This window comes from Physeter macrocephalus, chromosome 8 (assembly GCF_002837175.3).
Source record: "Physeter macrocephalus isolate SW-GA chromosome 8, ASM283717v5, whole genome shotgun sequence".
Lineage (NCBI taxonomy): Eukaryota > Metazoa > Chordata > Mammalia > Artiodactyla > Physeteridae > Physeter > Physeter macrocephalus.
Window position 1 is genome coordinate 90,125,815 of NC_041221.1, and position 18,835 is coordinate 90,144,649.

General features: G+C 37.0%; 1 protein-coding gene across 1 annotated transcript in view; it reads left to right on the forward strand.

Annotated features, from left to right (window-relative positions):
* The window catches only part of ADGRV1 (adhesion G protein-coupled receptor V1), a 552,025-nt gene that overhangs the window by 43,174 nt on the left and 490,016 nt on the right, over window positions 1-18,835 (forward strand). The window contains exons 18-21 of the mRNA XM_024125341.3: window positions 5,018-5,144; window positions 5,801-6,018; window positions 6,537-7,280; window positions 9,951-10,324. Of these exons, the coding sequence (XP_023981109.1) occupies window positions 5,018-5,144; window positions 5,801-6,018; window positions 6,537-7,280; window positions 9,951-10,324 (1,463 nt within the window). The remainder of the gene's footprint in view (window positions 1-5,017; window positions 5,145-5,800; window positions 6,019-6,536; window positions 7,281-9,950; window positions 10,325-18,835) is intronic.

The window sequence follows — 18,835 nt, forward strand, 5'->3', positions numbered from 1 at the left end:
AAGTCTATTTTGTCTGATATGAGAATTGCTACTCCAGCTTTCTTTTGATTTCCATTTGCATGGAATACCTTTTTCCGTCCCCTCACTTTCAGTCTGTATGTGTCCCTAGGTCTGAAGTGGGTCCTTTGTAGACAGCATATATACGGGTTTGGTTTTTGTATCCAATCAGCCAGTCTGTGTCTTTTGTTTGGAGCATTTAATCCATTTACATTTAAGGTAGTTATTGATATGTATGTTCCTATTTCCATTTTCTTAATTATTTTTGGTTTGTTATTGTAAGTCTTTTCCTTCTCTTGTGTTTCCTGCCTAGGGAAGTTCCTTTAGCATTTGTTGTAAAGCTGGTTTGGTGGTGCTGAATTCTCTTAGCTTTTGCTTGTTTGTCTGTAAAATTTTTAATTTCTCCTTTGAATCTGAATGTGATCCTTGCTGGGAAGAGTAATCTTGGTTATAGGTTTTTCCCTTTGATCACTTTAAATATGTCCTGCCACTCCCTTCTGGCTTGCAGAGTTTCTGCTGAAAGATCAGCTGTTAACCTTATGGGGATTCCCTTGTATGTTATTTTTCCCTTGCTGCTTTTAATATTTTTTCTTTGTATGTGATCTTTGATAGTTTGATTAGTATGTGTCTTAGCGTGTTTCTCCTTGGATTTATCCGTATGGGACTCTCTGCCATTCCTGGAGTTGATTGACTATTTCCTTTCCCATAGTAGGGAAATTTTCAACTATAATCTCTTCAAATATTTTCTCAGTCCCTTTCTTTGTTTCTTCTTCTTCTGGGACCCCTATAATTAGAATGTTGGTGCATTTAATGTTGTCCCAGAGGTCTCTGAGACTGTCCTCAATTATTTTTATTCTTTTTTCTTTATTCTGCTCTGTGGTAGTTATTTCCACTATTTTATCTTCCAGGTCACTTATCCGTTCTTCTGCCTCAGTTATTCTGCTATTGATTCCTTCTAGAGAATTTTAAATTTCATTTGTTATGTTGTTCATCATTGTTTGCTCTTTAGTTCTTCTAGGTCCTTGTTAAATATTTCTTGTTTTTTCTCCATTCTATTTTCAAGATTTTGGATCATCTTTACTATTATTACTATGAATTCTTTTTCAGGTAGACTGCCTATTTCCTTTTCATTTGTTTGGTCTGGTGGGTTCTTATCTTGCTCCTTCATCTGCTGTGTGTTTTCCTTCATCTGCTGTGTGTTTCTCTGTCTTCTCATTTTGCTTAACTTACTGTGTTTGGGATCTCCTTTTCGCATGCTCCAGGTTTGTAGTTCCCGTTGTTTTTGGTGTCTGCCCCCAATGCCGAAGGTTGGTTCTGTAGGTTGTGTAGGCTTCCTGGTGGAGGGGACTGGTGCCTGTGTTCTGGTAGATGAGGCTGGATCTTGTCTTTCTGGTGGGCAGGACCGCGTCTGGTTGTGTGTTTTGGGGTGTTTGTGACTTTATTATGATTTTAGGCAGCCTCTCTGCTAATGGGTGGGGTTGTGTTCCTGTCTTGCTAGTTGTTTGGCATAGGGTGTACAGCACTGTAGCTTGCTGTTTGTGGAGTGGAGCTGGGTCTTAGCGTTGAGATGGAGCTCTCTGGGAGAGCTTTCGCCGCTTGATATTACATGGAGCTGGGAGGTCTCTGGTGGACCAGTATCCTCAACTTGGCTCTCCCATGTCAGAGGCCCAGGTCTGACATCTGGCTGGAGCACCAAGAACCTGTCAGCCACACGGCTCAGAAGAAAAGGGAGAAAAAGAAGAAAGAAAGAAAAAATAAATAAAAAGAAATAAAGTTATTAAAATAAAAATAATAAAAAACTTATTAAAAATGAAAAAATTTAAAAAGTAATTAAAAAAAGAAAAACGAAAGAAAGAAGAGAGCAACCAAACCAAAAAACAAATCCACCAATGATAACAAGCGCTAAGAACTACGCTAAGAAAAAAAAAGGACAAATGGAACCATAGGACAAATGGTAAAAGCAAAGCTACACAGACAAAATCACACAAAGAAGCATACACATATACACTCATAAAAAGAGAAAAAGGAAAAAAAATTCTTTTGTGAAGTCTGAGGTCTTCTGACCGTGTTCAGTAGGTGTTCTGTAGGAGTTGTTCCATATGTAGATGTATTTCTGATGTATTTGTGGGGAAGAAGGTGATCTCCACGTGGTACTCCTCAGCCATCTTGAAGGTGTCTCAGGAAATTTATTGTAGATGACCTCATCGTCTGAGGGGCTTCACGCCGCTGTGGTGACTACCTTCGCCTGCCGTCCATTACCCTTCATGGTGACCGCGGCTGCCACCGCCGAGCAACTTACACTAACAACTAACTACTCGCCCTATTTTGCTATCATTATTTACTTTGATGGTCAAATTGTCCCAGATTTGGCCAGTGGTAGCCTGTTCAAGATGACTTCTTTGTCTTTGTGACCTGTCCCTGTTATTCTGTGAGCATTTTCTTACTTCCTGGAACAACAAGCTATTCCAGACTCATCTTATACTTTTCCTGTCAAAACCCTGAAATCAGTCATTTTTTCAAGAAGCCCTGACTCCTCTTAGTGAGGAATGTTATCTATTTATTTATTTACTTTATTATTATTATTATTTTTTGGCTGCGTTGGATCTTTGTTGCTGCGTGGAGGCTTTCTCTAGTTGTGCTGAGCAGGGGCTACTCTTCGTTGCGGTGCACGGGCTTCTCATTGCGGTGGCTTCTCTTGTTGCAGAGCATGGGCTCTAGGTGTGCAGGCCTCAGTAGTTGTGGCTCATGGGCTCTAGAGGAAAGGCTCAGTAGTTGTGGTGCACAGACTCAGTAGTTTTGGCTTGCAGGCTCTAGAGCACAGGCTCAGTAGTTGTGGTGCATGGGCTTAGTTGCTCCACAGAATGTGGGATCTTCCCAGACCAGGGCTTGAACCCGTGTCCCCTGCATTGGTAGGTGGATTTTTAACCACTGCGCCACCAGGGAAAGCCCAAGAATGTTATGTAGAAACCAGGACCTTGGCACTAGGTATACTAATTATTATTGAGTTTGTGGTCTTCCTAGGCCCTCTTACAGAGATAGGGAATATATGTATGTATGTATGAATTTGTGTATATACACATGCACATTAAAATCTGTAGTTCTGTACCAAACTGTATACATTGAAGACCGTTAGTTCACCTAGGGACTCCATTTCTATCCAATATCACAAGTTTCATTCTAGTTTTCATATTTATCCCTTCCTCCCCTGGTAATGAGAAATCCAGCTCCCATTTTCTTTAATATCAATATATTTACTTATTTGATTAATTCACCCTGTGTGTAACCACTTTCCCATTGCTTCGTTTACCTTCTTCCCACAATGAGTCTGCTTTTCTTACTGCAGTAGTGTTCTAGCTTCCTGCTCTAGGCCAACCCCCCACCCTCATGTGGATGCCCTCCCGCTCCACTCAGACTCCAACGTCTAACCCCAAGCTTTTCTCTGTTGGAGATGCCTTCCTTACCCTGCGTGAGCTCTAACCTTGTGTTGGGCCACTGTGGTGTCGTATCCCTAACTCACAGCATGTGTGCCTACATTGTGCTCTACCTCTTAGACTGAAATATTAAGAAAGAAGAGGAAAAGAAAGAGATCACTTAATTTTTGTTTGTGCTGTGTTTATCATTCTCCCTATTCCTTTGTCTTTCTCTATGTGTGTCTTCCTATTCCCCTTCCTCTCCATTATTTTCAGTACCATCTATGACATGTTGCATAACATATGCACATTATAGCAGAACCCTGCCAAATTTAGGCGTTCTCGTTTTTATGTTTTTGTTAGATTTTATGATATATTTTAAGTTATTTTATTACTCCGTAATGTCAGAATTTTCTATACAGTGATTTACTGTCTGTTTTTATGTTTTTTTCCTCTTTCCATTTGCTAATTATCAAGTAAGTTTGAGTACAATTGTATATTTATATAAATTATTTTTAATGTGCTGGTTTGCCACATATTTCTGTTTCTCTAATTTTAGTTTTATATGTTGTCCTCGTCTAATTTTCAAAGTTTTATTTGTATCAGTTCAGCGAACTTTGATAAATACCAATGACTGAGCATCTACCCTGCTAGGGGATGAAATTGATTAAGAAGCATTTGTCCAAGGACTTAACAGTAATATTGTGTGTGTGTGTGTGTGTGTGTGCCTGAGTGTGTGTATGTGTCAGTGTGTGTGTGTGTATTGATATAAGGTGATAATTGCTATGCCAGATTGACAAAGTGTGAAGTGCTGTAGGAACACAGTGGAGGATGCACTTAACTTGGGAATTCAAGAAAGAATTCCCGGAAGAGTTGTTGCTTGAGCTGGGTCCTGAGGAGTGAAAAGAAGTGAATAAAGGTTGGGAAGACTTTTGCTCACAGAGGGAACAGCTCCAGTAAGAGGAAAAGCTATGGACCTCAGGGGAGTGATGAGAAGAGACCTAATTTATTAGCTCTAATGGTGCTAACATGCTGTGGAAACAATTGGAGTAGAAAGGAATCAAGTTCAACAGCATACTTTGTTCTATGTATGACCAGATCAGACTCTGCTGCCTAAAGGCAGAGATCTAAAGGGAAATAATTGGGTTGCCCAAAAGGTTCATTCAGGTTTTTCCATAAGATGTTACGGAAAAACCTGAATGAACTTTTTGGCCAATCCAATATTTAAGGCAGTGATTCTGATTAATATATCTTATGGGGTAATCCTTCCATTAATTTTTATGAAATGAAAGAATCTACCTCAAAATGTTGAAATTTGATAAAGCTATGTTTTTAATTTCTAATTAAACTATTGAGGTGATATTCCTATTGCGAAGAAAAATATCATGTATGTTTTTCAGTAAAGTAGTTCTTCTGTAATTAAACATTTCTTCAGAGACAGGTCACATTAAACTTATTTAGGCATCTCTTTCATTTATTTATGACCTTCAATGAGGAAATTCTTCCTGGAATTTGAACCTTATTTTAAACTGTTTCTTAGTTTAAAAATACAAATTTAACAATAAGTCAAGTAATTTTTTGTTATTTTGACTTTTCCATTTTTAATTTAGGTGATACAGTAGTATATCAATTTGGAATAGCTACAGTGATAATTGAAGCTAATGATGACCCAAATGGTATTTTTTCCTTGGAGCCCATAGACAAAGCAGTAGAAGAAGGAAAGACTAATTCATTTTGGTAAGCATATTTGGACAAGGCAAATTCAAAATTCGTTAAAATAAAATAAAATCTTTATGTATGCAAAAATTTGAAACATTGTTAATCTTTCAAAATTAAAAAAAATGGTTAAGTATGGAATAATTTCAAAGTTGGTAGTCTGAATGAATTGTAAACTTTGTTCATGCTGTTTCCGCTTGTTAAAAAAAACCCTGACACTTTAGATGGAAAGCAGAAAATACTCTCCCTACCCTCCTTTACCCCACTTCTGTTCCTCATCAGGACTGAGAGACTTCAATTATTCAAGGTCTTCTGGAATTCTTCTTTCAAATGATATGTGACTACCCTCACCCTAGGCTTTGCTTTTGAAGAACTTTTGCCAATTCTCATCTAAATATTTTTCAGTTGTATTTATCTTAGAATTTATCTTTCAGTTTGGACTTCAAAGATTATGATTTTTAAGACTGCTTCTTTTTATTATTTAAAGTTCTACTTCATTCTTCCTTTTCCATGAGATTCTTCATGGTTGCTCAGTAAGAACTGGCTGGCTGGTTTATATTAAAGATGATAAATAGACAAAGTGTATTTTTGAGATAATACAGAAAGTTCTCAGTAGAGTTAGACTCACTACATATACATTTTTCATAAAAAATAATTTTCTTTAATTTGTTACACAGGATTTGGAGGCACCGAGGACACTTTGGCAATGTTTCTGTGGCTTGGCAGCTATTTCAGAATGATTCTGTTTTGCAACCTGGACAAGAGTTCTATGAAACTTCAGGCAGTGTTAACTTTATGGATGGAGAAGGAGCCAAACCAATAATTCTCCATGCTTTTCCAGACAAAATTCCTGAATTCAATGAGTTTTATATTTTAAAGCTTGTAAACATTTCAGGTGATGTGTTTTCTCATCTATTTTATTTTACCACCAAAACTTACTATTTTATGCTGGAATAATTGGAGTTGTATAGAAAATGCAGTTAAATGAAGTTTTATGGATGGAGACATATCCATCCTCAAACTTGTAAATAGATTTTTTTCCACACCAGATAGAGTATCTCAAACAAACCATTAATGGTAGTTAGGAAGTACAGATTCATGGTAGCTTAAAGTTGGTCTTCGTACCATAATTTAAATAATCAATTTTCCCATCACTTTTGGTTTTAAGCATGGGAATTAAACCTTTCTAGTTAGTATCCTCTTTTCAGGCTCGACTGGTTGTTAATGAAATTATACTGAACCAAAATACCCTTGAAAATGTGGTGAAAGCCATTTGGTGACACTATTGTTAATTGATTAACAAGTAAATTACTTAATGAGAAGTTTGCTAAACAAATTCTTTTTGTCTTCATCTTGTACTACAAAGTACTCCCAATTCTGGTTTTTCATTCCTTATAAATTATCTTATTACAGGTGGGTCCCCAGGTCCTGGGGGCCAACTAGCAGGAACCAACCTCCAGGTGACAGTAATGATTCCATTCAATGATGATCCCTTTGGAGTTTTTATCTTGGATCCAGAGTGCCTAGAGAGAGAAGTGGCAGAAGATGTCCTCTCAGAAGATGATATGTCTTATATCACCAACTTTACCATTCTGAGGCAGCAGGGTGTCTTCTGTGATGTACGAGTAGGCTGGGAAATACTGTCTAGTGAGTTCCCTGCTGGTTTGCCTCCAATGATAGATTTTTTGCTGGCTGGAATTTTTCCCAGCGCTGTGCATTCACAACCACACATGAGGCGTCACCATAGTGGAACAGATGCTTTGTACTTCAGTGGACTAGAGGGTGCATTTGGAACTGTTAATCCAAAATACCATCCCTCAAGGAACAACTCAATTGCCAACTTTACATTTTCAGCTTGGGTAATGCCCAATGCCAATACGAATGGATTTGTTATAGCAAAGGATGATGGTAACGGAAGCATCTACTATGGGGTAAAAATTCAAACAGATGAATCCCATGTGACAGTTTCCCTTCATTACAAAACTCTGGGTTCTGATGCTACATATATTGCCAAGACAACAGTCATGAGATACTTAGAAGAAAATGTTTGGCTGCATCTTCTTATTATCCTCGATGATGGTATAATTGAATTCTACCTTGATGGAAATGCAATGCCCAGAGGAATCAAGAGTCTAAAAGGAGAAGCCATTACTGATGGTGAGTGTTATCTTTACAATTAGGACCCTGAATTTTGAGTTTTTAAAAATTTTGACTTCTTAAAAAGGCTAGTGGGTATTTAAAAATCTGCTTGTGTATTGGTTTATTTTTTTAAATAAAACTACATGTCTACCAAGACCATAAGTTCTGTGCTGAGTGTTGCAAAAATGAATCAGGCAGAGTCTCTCTCTGCCCTTAAAGTACCTGAAATAGGCTCTGGGAGAGAGGTGTACAAACAGATCACTTCAACACATTGTAGGAACAAAGAAAAAATTAATAAGGAAGAAAGAAAAAAATTCCTCTTGTGATAGTAGGAGGGATGGTTGTGATATTCCAGGTAGAAAAGAGAACAAAGGTGTAGAAGTGTGAAGCAGAGTATTGTATCTGGAGAACTGCTGTCAGCTCAGTGTTCTGGAGGTAAAGGGTGGTGGAGATAAGGTTAAAGAGGAATCAAAAGAAAATCATATTGAACAATCCAGCAATTACAGGGGTTTATAGTATCAGGAGTTAAATTGATGAATTCTATGGTGTGCTTTAAAGAGAGAATCCTTGTCTTTAAGCTGAATTATGTGTTGTTTCCTTGAGAAACACACTTGTGTGCATGTTTATGTACAAATATCAGTTATTTCTGTTATAATCACCAGTTCCCTCCCAGCCTCTCTATCCTATAATTTGATTCTGTTTTTTTATTTAGTAGGAAAGTAGAGCAGAGCTTATATGGTTATATCTTAACAGAATATTTTCCTTTTGAACCTCCTGCATTAGATATCTGGTTGTATTTTTTCTTTCCTAGTAGGAAAAAAGATGGGCAAAAGAACAACATGCACACACTACTGATTTCAGCCTGAAGAACTGTGCTTACAACAGTCTGTGGCATTAAATTATTAATCTTTTGATTGTGTGAATATATACATATGTCTGTTAACATTGATGTTAACATCAGTTTTTTTGACATGATGTTAACCACCATGATGACATGGTTGTAGAATGGGAAAGATTGAGGAAAGTAAGAGCTGGTGTTTTGTGTTTTTTTTGCGGTATGTGGGCCTCTCCCTGTTGTGGCCTCTCCTGTTGTGGAGCACAGGCACCGGACACGCAGGCTCAGCGGCCATGGCTCACGGGCCCAACCGCTCCGTGGCATGTCGGATCCTCCTGCACCGGGGCACGAACCCGTGTCCCCTGCATCGGCAGGCAGACTCTCAACCACTGTGCCACCAGGGAAGCCCTGGTGTTTCTTTATGTGGCTTACTGCAAGGAACTTATATTGTCTATGTAATTTGTAACTTAGATATAAAATTGAAAAGGTATATATATATTTTTAGGTTATTAATGAAATACAGGATATTTTATGTATATTATAAAATATACAAAAGTGTATATAGGTGTATAGGTAGATGAATTTTTAAAAATTTTAAATTCATCAGTTTCAACACTCCATGTAACCAGCCCCCAGATCAAGAAACAGTGTTCCAGAAGCCCTCTTTGGCTCTTCTCTAGTCATTGACTCATCACCATGCCCAACTACTATTGCCATTTCTAAGAGCATAAGATTAGTTTTAAATGTTTTTAAAATTTATGTGCATAGAATTGGGCAGTGCGTACACTTGAGTGTCTGGGGTTTGTTCAGTATTGTGTGTGAAGTTCATCTGTATTTTTGTCTATTGTAGATATTTCACTCTCATTACTCTATAGTCAGTCCAGAACCTCTGGAGAAGGCATGGAGGCAATCTCAAATCACTGCCAAACTCTCATCTTACATAAATATCTTAGTTGAGTTATTGGAGAGGGAATAAGTAAAGTAATAAGAATTGGTGAATTCCTAAAAAGGGTTATTATTGATGCATAGTAAGGAGTTGAGCTGCATATTGTTACTATCATGAAAAAGTCCTTAAAACTCATATAATGTTGTTCCTGAGAAGGAATATTTCTTTTTCTACATTATTGCATTAGTTGTTTGGATTAAAAGTTATTTTGGGTCCACAAAAACTTCTTTTGCTGAATTCTCACAACTTCATTTAACTCAAGGTGAATTTCTAACAGATCAAGAATTGAAGTTCTCTTGGGCTTCCCTGGTGGTGCAGTGGTTGAGAGTCCGCCTGCCGATGCAGGGGACACGGGTTCGTGCCCTGGTCCGGGAGTGTCCCATATGCCGCGGAGCGGCTGGGCCAGTGAGCCACGGCCGCTAAGCCTGCGCGTCTGGAGCCTGTGCTCCGCAGTGGGAGAGGCCACAACAGTGAGAGGCCCGCGTACGGCAAAAAAAAAAAAAAAAAAAAAAAAAAAAAAAGAATTGAAGTTCTCAAAGAATAGTAATACTAAAGTTTTAAAATTGTGACTGAATTGAATCATTCCATTCTTAGACGTGCAAGGAAATTTTTAGATTTCCCAGAAGAAATGTCTATCCAAATATATACATATACATGTGTATATACACATACATACACATGTACAACATATCCTTTGGTACAAAATATCTTAAATCCCAGCGATTACTTTACTGATTCATTTTTCATTATAATAGATAGCCTTTATTTAATTGTGTTCTAGTTATGTGAAAGCTTTACTTACCTAATAAGACTTGTAATAAAATCGCTTCACTTTCTGAATCACACTTGTAATTTAGGACAGGATAGTTGTGGTTATTGTAGCATTTAAACCCATTTCTAATTTCAGGTCCAGGAACACTGAGAATTGGGGCAGGAGTGAATGGCAATGACAGATTTACAGGTCTGATGCAGGATGTGAGGTACTATGAGCAGAAATTGACCCTTGAAGAAATTTACGAACTTCATGCCATGCCAGCAAAGAGTGATTTACACCCTGTTTCTGGATATCTGGAATTCAGACAGGGAGAAACTAACAAATCATTCATTATTTCTGCAAGAGATGACAATGAAGAAGAAGGAGAAGAATTATTCATTCTTAAACTAGTCTCTGTATGTGGAGGAGCTCGCATTTCTGAAGAGAATACTACAGCAAGATTGGTAATACAAAAAAGTGACAATGCCAATGGCTTGTTTGGTTTCACAGGAGCCTGTATACCAGAGGTAAGTAGTGAGTTTGGTGAATTTCAGAGTTAAAGAGTTCATCGTTCGTGGATTTGTTTGGGAGTGGGCTTTCTTTCATTTGGTAAGATTGCCTGAGTATTGACGCTAGGCCCAGAAGTATGCTATAGCCAGCGGTGCAAATGTAAATTATAAGGTCTTTTCTCTTATAAGTTCACAGTTTGAATCAGAAGCTTAATAAGCTGAGAGAAGTAATAATAAGTTAGCAAATGAAACTTTAGCAATTATCTTTAAAGTTAATGCATTTCACAGAATGCATAATTGTACTCCACATGTAATTTATGTTTTGGCTACTGTGTAAGTAAGTGAAATAATATATATTGAAAGCTTCTATGAATAATTGTAATTGAGACTTTATTAAAATATGATTTTTTGAGGGTTCTTCCCCACATATGAAACATTCTTAAGTAGTTACAGTGTTCTTCCATGTTGGATGTAAATGCCTTTCTTATCACCCATCTTGGCCAACTTAATTCATTAGGCAGTTTTACTGCCCTTATCAGTCCTTTCCAAGCTTTCAAGGATTCGTAATCATCTTGGTTTCCTGTTCAGTAATGTGAGATCTTATGAAACCGCTTCACAGGTGTTGTGTACGAAGCAACAGCTCAGTGTCCATGAAAGGATGCCAACGAACAAGAGAGGCTTTCCTTTTGCAAGTTGATTCTTGTTGGTTTAGAATGGTGCATATGTAAATTGAAGCAATTAAGAAAAACATGAATGGGTAGAGCTTGAAAAATATATCTAGGTCATAGGGCTCATTGTATCAATAGCTCAAACTGGGGTGCCTGGCTCTCTGGAGTGTTTTATTGCCCCTCTTATTTTTTGGTTTGGTGACAATCATAAGAGATCTTCAATAAGTGTTCTTTTTCTATACCAGAAATAGAATATTCTAGACAGGGAGGACAAATGTCATACAAATCTATGACTTAAAAGAGAAATATGTTTATCTATAATGATAATACTTTTAGATACTTAGTTGTCAAAGAACTTTACATGTTAGTTTTTTATGCACCTTTCTGACAATTCATAATGTGGCTGCAACAAATATTAATTATTACCTTCTCCACTTCGTAGGGTGAGAAACGGCAGCTTAGAGACCTGAGAAAATAACTAACCCTACTTGAATTAAATGAGATAGGATCAAATACCTGATTCAAAGTGTGGCAATTACTAGTATTTAATAAATACGAATTTTCTTCCCCTGCCTTCTTTTGTTTCTAAGATACAGTGGGAAGAACTGGAATTTGAACTTATGTCTTGTGAATTCTAACCTGTTGTCTTTCCCCCATGTATGTTTGATATCATCATCTCTATTTTTAAAAAGACGAAGTGACTTCCATCAGGTTGTGAGAACCATTCTGTGCCATCTAAAATCAGCTTCCCTTCATATCGCTTCATGACCTGGCACCTGCCTATGGCTCTGACTTCTTGTGTAATTCTCCTCTTTGGTCAGTATGTTTCAGTCAGACTTGCCTTGTTTCAGTTCCAACCTCAGAGCATCAGCACTTCCTAGCCTTTCAATCTGGAACGCTCTTATTCCACATCCTCAGAATTAGTCATTCAAGTCTCAGCTCCAAAGACATCTACTCAGTAAAGACTTTTTAATTTAAAGTAATCCTCCCACTTCTCCAAACTGGTCACTCTCCATCCCTTCACCTAGTTTTACTTTTATTTTTGTAGCATTGATTACACGCTTCAATTCCGTATGTTATTAATAAGCCTGCTTATATACTGGCTATCCCTTTCTACCACAAAGGTGAAAGAGCTCTGAGTGTAACAGGGTTTTATTATTGTTCATTATTGTATCTCTAGGACCTAGCATGGCACATAGTAGGTACTCAATAAATCTTTGTTGAACTTGTGAATGTATTTTAATATCAAGACATGAAAAGGCTCATAGTTCAAATAACAGACACATCTAGATTCAGCTAAGCTGCATAAACAACCAAACTGAAGAACAAAACAATACATAAGTTTTTAAAACCTGCCTAAAATGAGTAGTTTTTGAGTGTTTCTCTGACTTTCTGGGCCATTATAGTAAGTGTTCAGTGCTGGCTTATCTCACAATTTCCATTGATAGATTGTGTTGGTGTTGGTTTAGTTCCACCTAGGTATGCACCTTTGTTCACAGATATTTCAGAATTTGAACAGGGCCAGTCAACCTTTGACTGCAGAAGAGAACTTCCTTATAGGAGCCACAGCATCTATAGTTGTATAACCGCTGGAAAGAAAAAGAAAACTTGACTTGTTATTCTCCAAGCCCACCTGAGAGAGAAATAGAATACATCTATATTGGAAAGAGTAAAGTTTAGATGGTTAATATAGGGAAAGTGTTGTGTCTAAAAGATCAGATATTGGAATTTGATTGTCAGGAAGATCACAGAATTTTCATTCCTGAAACTCTTAAGAATTGAAGTATAAAACTCTTACTTTCATCTTGGTGTGATCTGAAGACAGGAGTGATATGAAATTTTTTTGTCGTGATGACCATCATCAATATTTATTGATTGCTTACTGAAGTCATTCTCAAAGTGTAGCGCAAGGACCCCTAGGGGTTCCTAAGATCTTTCATGAGTTCTACAAAAGTCAAACCTAATTTTATAAAATGCTATGATGTCTTTTTCATTTTATTGACATTTGCACTGCAAAAGCAACGGTTGCCGAAACTGCTAGCGCCTTTGTATGAATCAAGGCAGTGGCACCAAACTGTACCAGTTGTCATTGTTTTATTTGTCACCACACACCTGTAGTTTAAAAGGTGAATATTTCACTTGAGTATCTTTGATGAAACAGTACAAAACATTAATTTGATAAAATTTCTACCCTTGAATACCCACCTTTTTTTTTTTTTTTGGGGTACGCGGGCCTCTCACTGTTGTGGCCTCTCCTGTTGCGGAGCACAGGCTCCGGACATGCAGGCTCAGTGGCCATGGCTCACGGGCCCAGCCGCTCCGCAGCATGTGAGATCTTCCCGGACCGGGGCACGAACCTATGTCCCCTGCATCGGCAGGCGGACTCTCAACCACTGCGCCACCAGGGAAGCCCAATACCCACCGTTTTAACATTCCGTATTGTGAAATGAGAAGCACAAATAAAGCACTTCTGCTACATTAACAAAACATGATAGTTGTGAAGAAAAACGTTTGTGCAGATACTGAGTTGTGAGCTGAACTGGCTGCTCTTTTCGTGGAACACCATTATTACTTGAAAAATGACCAACAAAGTTTGGTTATTCAGACTTGGGTATCTGGCAGGCATTTTCATGGAAATGAATGAAGTGAGTCAGTGACTACCTGGAAAACAACTGATAGTATTTGTTGCCAGTGATAAAAATTTGAGCTTTCAAACAAAAATTAGGGTTGTTGGGACATTTTACCTGCCAAAGTGAGCTTGATGGTTTCCCAATACTTAAAGACTTTTCAGATAAGATCGATAGTGATATTAGCAAGTGTGATTTACTTATTTTGTATAATGAAATACATCAACATTTGGAAGATCTGTATAACTCAGTGAACCAATATTCTCCAAATAATCCACATGTATTGTTACAAAATCATGCATGGGTAAAGATTGATTTAAAGTGCAAGGTAGACCAATGGATTTTAATGTATTAGAGTATGATTCCACATTGCAACTAAACTACCACTTGTCAAATTTTGGTATAATATTGAGGAAGAATACCCACAGCTGTCTGAGAAGACTATTGTAATCCTCTTCCTTTTCCAGTTATATATCTATGTAAGGCTGGATAGTCTTCATATACTTAAACCAAAATTACAAATAGCAACAGACAAATTGATTACAAATGGAGATATGAGAATCTAGCTGTCTTCTATTAAGCTAGACTTTGAATTGCAAAAATGTAAAAACAATGCCCCCATCATTATTGTTTTGTTTTAGAGAATATAGTTAGTTTTCATAAAATATGTTGCTTATGTTAACATGAGTTTATTATTGCTATTTAAAATGAGTTAGTATATCAATATTTAATTTTTTTTCAATTTTCATTCATAAAATGGTAAATATCAGCAGATTTCACCAACATAAGCAAGAAACTCCTTGGGGTTCTCAGTCATTCTTATGAGAGCTCAGGAGTCCTGAAGCTAAAATATTTGAGAACTGGTGGTTTATGCCTGGAATTATCTTGAGTTTAAATTTTATGGTTATTTGCTTCATTTTCAGAAATAAAAACCACTGTCACTTCCATAGATTCTTCTGCATTGTGTTGTTTCAGTGACATTGAAAAGTTAACTTTTTTCTTACTCCTCTAAAAATGCTGAAGCCGATAGGGATCGTTTAAAGACTTCTCTCTGAATTATGTTATGCTTTTACATTTTTCATAGGTTCATATGACATAAAGTAATATTAAGGTTAAAATGAAAGCATAATCAGGTCTTAAACAAATAATGAAAATATGTGGAATATGACATAGTCTACTTGTTGGCATATTGAAAGAGATGAGATTATTTTGTGATTTGTTTCCTCCTAACCAGGTACACCATGTCCTGGCAAATAGCAGGTGCTTAATAAATTTAATTGAAAGAATGAACAAATGTAGTTTAGAGCCCTGGTGGGGTATGCCAAATAATTCTTTGGATTCCTAGTGGGCTCCGTATTGAACAGATGGCTGATTTTTGTTGGACGTATTGCCTAGTAGCCACATTATCATGTTGCCTTCCTGTGTTTTGTTATTCTTTGTACTTAACAATGTTATTTTCTCTCCACCTTATTTTCACACTTTTTTTTAATGTCCTGCAGTCTTGTATGCCACATAATTATAAAGTTGCTTTTCTTAATGATTCATAGAATTTGCTAGTCTTATTATACTTTTACAACTAATATTTGGATTATGTTTTATATTTATAAATAAAGGGCTTAAGAATAAATTTAGAGATATTTTGAGAGGATCTTTGTAAAAACGAGAATATTATTTAACTTGGACTGTGTTTGTTTTTATGTGCCAGCCCTATGTTATGTGAATAGATTCCTTTAGATATAAGTGGTATTGATATAATCTGATATCTAGGATCATCAGCCAAGCATGAAACAAAATAAAAAATTAATTGGATGTGTAATTGTTTAGCCTTAATCTTCTATCTCAATAGAGAAAGCCAAATTCATGTCTTGGAATAGTGTATTATTTTTTCTAGGAAAATGTATTTCAAAAACTCTTCTCATTGTTAACCTTTATAATTACTTTTCTGATGATCTGAAGATGTGTCAAGTTCCTGACTCAAAAGAGAAAACAGTAGAGGCTGCTACTGTTTCTTGTGAAAAACTGAGTGATGATGGTTCTGATGATTATTACTTGATGTTATGCCCCTTCATATATACTGGCCTGTACTTTTGCTTGTTTTATGATTCTAAAGTCAATTAGATGGGGGCTTCCCTGGTGGCGCAGTGGTTAAGAATCTGCCTGCCAATACAGGGGACACGGGTTTGAGCCCTGGTCTGGGAAGATCCCACATGCCGCAGAGCAACTAAGCCCATGCACACAACCACTTAGCCTGCACTGTAGAGCCCGCGAGCCACTACTACTGAAGCCCGCGAGCCTAGAGCCCATGCTCCGCAACAAGAGAAGCCACCACAGTGAGAAGCCTGCACACCGCAACAAAGAGTAACCCTGGCTCGCAGCAACTAGAGAAAGCCTGAGCGCAGCAACGAAGACCCAAAGCAGCCAAAAATAAATAAATAAATGCATAAATAAATAAAGTCAATTAGGTGAATTTTTAAAAAAATTTTTGATCAATCTTTTTTAATATAGAGCAGTTAAACTGTTTCCACTTTTTTCTTCTTTTTGACATTTTATTTTTAGTTTTTTTTTGAATTTTATTTTAGTTTTTTATACAGCAGGTTCTTATTAGTCATCCATTTTATACATATCAGTGTATACATGTCAATCCCAATCGCCCAATTCATCACACCACCACCCCCACTGCCCACCGCTTTCCCCCCTTGGTGTCCATACGTTTGTTCCTCAAATCTGTATCTCAATTTCTGCCCTGCAAACCGGTTCATCTGTACCAGTTTTCTAGGTTCCACATATATGCGTTAATATACAATATTTGTTTTTCTCATTCTGACTTACTTCACTCTGCATGACAGTCTCTAGATTCATCCACGTCTCTACAAATGACCCAATTTCGTTCCTTTTTATGGCTGAGTAATATTCTATTGTATATATGTACCACATCTTCTTTATCCATTTGTCTGTCGATGGGCATTTAGGTTGCTTCCATCACCGGGCTATTGTAAATAGTGCTGCAATGAACATTGGCGTGCATGTGTCTTTTTAAATTATGGTTTTCTCTGGGTATATTCCCAGTAGTGAGATTGCTGGGTCATATGGTAATTTTACTTTTAGTTTTTTAAGGAATCTCCATACTGTTCTCCACAGTGGCTGTATCAATTTACATTCCCACCAACAGTGCAAGAGGGTTCCCTTTTCTCCACACCCTCTCCAGCATTTGTTGGTTGTAGATTTTCTGATAATGCCCATTCTAAATGGTGTGAGGTGATACCTTATTGTAGTTTTGATTTGCATTTCTCTAATAATTAATGATGTTGAGCAGCTTTTCATGTGCTTCTTGGCCATCTGTATGTCTTCTTTGGAGAGATGTCTATTTAGGTCTTCTGCCCATTTTTTGATTGGGTTGTTTGTTTTTTTAATATTGAGCTGCATGAACTGTTTATATATTTTGGAGATTAATCCTTTGTCCGTTGATTTGTTTGCAAATACTTTCTCCCATTTTGAGGACTGTCTTTTCGTCTTGTTTATGGTTTCCTTTGCTTTGCAAAAGCTTTTCAGTTTCATTAGGTCCCATTTGTTTATTTTTCTTTTTATTCCATTACTCTAGTAGGTGGATCAGAAAAGATCTTGCTGTGATTTATGTCAACGAGTGTTCTTCCTATGTTTTCCTCTGAGTGTTTTATAGTGTCCAGTCTTACATTTAGGTCTCTAATCCATTTTGAGTTTATTTTTGTGTATGGTGTTAGGGAGTGTTCTAATTTCATTCTTTTACATGTAGCCGTCCAGTTTTCCCAGCACCACTTACTGAAGAGACTGTCTTTTCTCCATTGTATATCTTTGCCTCCTTTGTCATAGATTAGTTGATCATAGGTGCGTGGGTTTATCTCTGGGCTTTCTATCTTGTTCCATTGATCCGTGTGTCTGTTTTTGTGTCAGTACCATATTGTCTTGATTACTGTAGCTTTGTAGTATAGTCTGAAGTCATGGCATCTGATTCCTCCAGCTCTGTTTTTTCCCCTCAAGACTGCTTTGGCTATTCGAGGTCTTTTGTGTCTCCATACAAATTTTAAGGTTTTTGGTTCTAGTTGTGTAAAAAATGCCATTAGTAATTTGATAAGGATTTCATTGAATCTGTAAATTGCTTTGGGTAGTATAGTCATTTTCACAATATTGATCCTTCCAATCCAAGAACATGGTATATCTCTCCGTCTGTTGGTATCATCTTAAATTTCTTTCATCAGTGTCTTATAGTTTTCTGCATACAGGTCTTTTGTCTCCCTAGGTAGGTTTATTCCTTGGTGTTTTATTCTTTTTGTTGCCATGGTAAATGGGAGTGTTTCCTTAATTTCTCTTTCAGATTTTTCATCATTAGTGTATAGCAGTGCAACAGATTTCTGTGTATTAATTTTGTATCCTGCTACTTTACCAAATTCCTTGATTAGCTCTAGTAGTTTTCTGGTGGCAACTTAAGGATTCTCTGTATACTATCATGTCATTTGCACACAGTGACAGTTTTACTTCTCTTTTTCCAATTTGTATTCCTTTTATTTCTTTTTCTTCTCTGATTGCTGTGGCTAGGGCTTCCAACACTATGCTGAATAATAGTGGTAAGAGTGGACATCCTTGTCTTGTTCCTGGTCTTAGAGGAAATGGTTTCATATATGGCCTTTATTATGTTGAGGTAGGTTCCCTCTATGCCCACTTTCTGGAGAGTTTTTATCATAAATGGGTGTTGAATTTTGTCAAAAGCTTTTTTTGCATTTGTTGAGATGATCATATGATTTTTCTTCTTCAATTTGTTAATATGGTGTATCACATTGATTTGCATATATTGAAGAATCCTTGCATCCCTGGGATAAATCCCACTTGATCACAGTGTATGATCCTTTTAGTTTGTTGTTGGATTCTGTTTGCTAGTATTTTGTTGACGATTTTTGCATCTTTATTCATCAATGATATTGGCCTGTAATTTTCTTTTTTTGAAGTATCTTTGTCTGGTTTTGGTATCAGGGTGATGGTGGCCTCAGAGAATGAGTTTGGGAGTGTTCCTTCCTCTTCAGTTTTTTGGAAGAGTTTGAGAAAGATGGGTGTTAGCTCTTCTCTTAATATTTGATAGAATTCACCTGTGAAACCATCTGGTCCTGAGCTTTTGTTGTTGGAAGATTTTTAATCACAGTTTCAATTTCAGTACTTGTGATTGGTCTGTTTATATTTTCTGTTTCTTCCTGCTTCAGTCTCAGAAG